Source organism: Phalaenopsis equestris, unplaced genomic scaffold (genome assembly GCF_001263595.1).
Source record: "Phalaenopsis equestris unplaced genomic scaffold, ASM126359v1 Scaffold193945, whole genome shotgun sequence".
Classification (NCBI taxonomy): Eukaryota; Viridiplantae; Streptophyta; class Magnoliopsida; order Asparagales; family Orchidaceae; genus Phalaenopsis; species Phalaenopsis equestris.
In genome coordinates this window covers 1-1,098 of record NW_018213894.1, presented here as the reverse complement: position 1 = coordinate 1,098, position 1,098 = coordinate 1, and the positions used below count along the sequence as shown (strand labels likewise).

Genomic DNA, 1,098 nt, shown 5'->3' with positions numbered 1-1,098 from the left:
GAAAGAGAGTGATTGATTTGTAAATAACAAGTTTTGCGTTGTCTTTCTCACTCGAACACAAGCGAGTCTGTGCTCGCTCGCTTGTGTTCGGTTCGTTAAAAATATCACTATTCATATTCTACTAGTTCATATTTCGAACATAAAAAAATGTTTGTGTTCAGCCCGTTAGCTTAATGAGCCAAACACGAACGAGAACGAGTTACTCGTGAACAATCATTTTAACAATCCTCATCACGTAATAAATCGTATAATTTATATCAAAATATCATTTTAATAAATAATTTTGATTGATTAAATCTTTGTAGTCTACTATTCATTCTTTTTCTTCCAGAATTTTTGAAGGTGAAAGGAACCCAAGCCTTCATCTGCTGCGACAAAGCCGACGACGCCAATGTCATCGTCCTCGCCTTCCGCGGCACGGAGGCCTTCAACGCCTTCGACTGGATAACAGACGTGGATCTCTCATGGCTCAGCATGGGGAAATACGGCAAAGCCCACCTGGGCTTCATGAGAGCTCTCGGCCTCCAAGACGAGAAGGACATCGAAAAAGGTTTCCCCCGCGAGCACCCCGAGCTCGACGAAGGCAGGTTCATCGCCTACTACGCCATTCGGGAGACGCTGAGAGAGCTGCTGGAGAAGCACAAGCGAGCCAGAATCATCATCACCGGCCACAGCCTCGGCGGCGCTCTGGCGATACTGTTTCCGGCGATATTGGCCATGCACGAGCAGCAGGATATCATAGACAGAATCCATGGGGTCATGACTTACGGCCAGCCGAGGGTTGGAGATGCGGAGTTTGGCCGAAATGTGTCGGCGGTGCTGAAGTCGAAGTATCATAGGATGGTTTACAGGTATGATATTGTGCCTAGGGTTCCGTTTGATAAGCCGCCCGTGGCTCTGTTCAAGCATTTTGGGACTTGCATTTACTTCACCAGTTGGTATGAGGGGAAGGTCAGTCTGCTGCTTCTTCTACTCTTTGGGGCTGTTTAAGTTGGATGTATAAAGTCGTGGATTTGATAAATCTGAATTTCATCTCCGGAACTAGAATTTTTCAAACAGTTTTATCAGATTTACATGATTTAATAAATCTGTTGCCAA

The 1,098-nt window shown here is 45.4% G+C and overlaps 1 protein-coding gene across 1 annotated transcript; it reads left to right on the top strand.

The window, feature by feature from the left end:
* Positions 1-291: 291 nt before the first annotated feature.
* On the top strand, positions 292-1,085 carry LOC110034848 (lipase-like; the record flags this gene model as incomplete). The annotated part of the gene is made up of 1 exon (XM_020739087.1): positions 292-1,085. A coding segment is annotated over one exon (699 nt), but the record flags the coding sequence as incomplete, so codon positions are not given.
* Between the last annotated feature and the right edge of the window lie 13 nt (positions 1,086-1,098).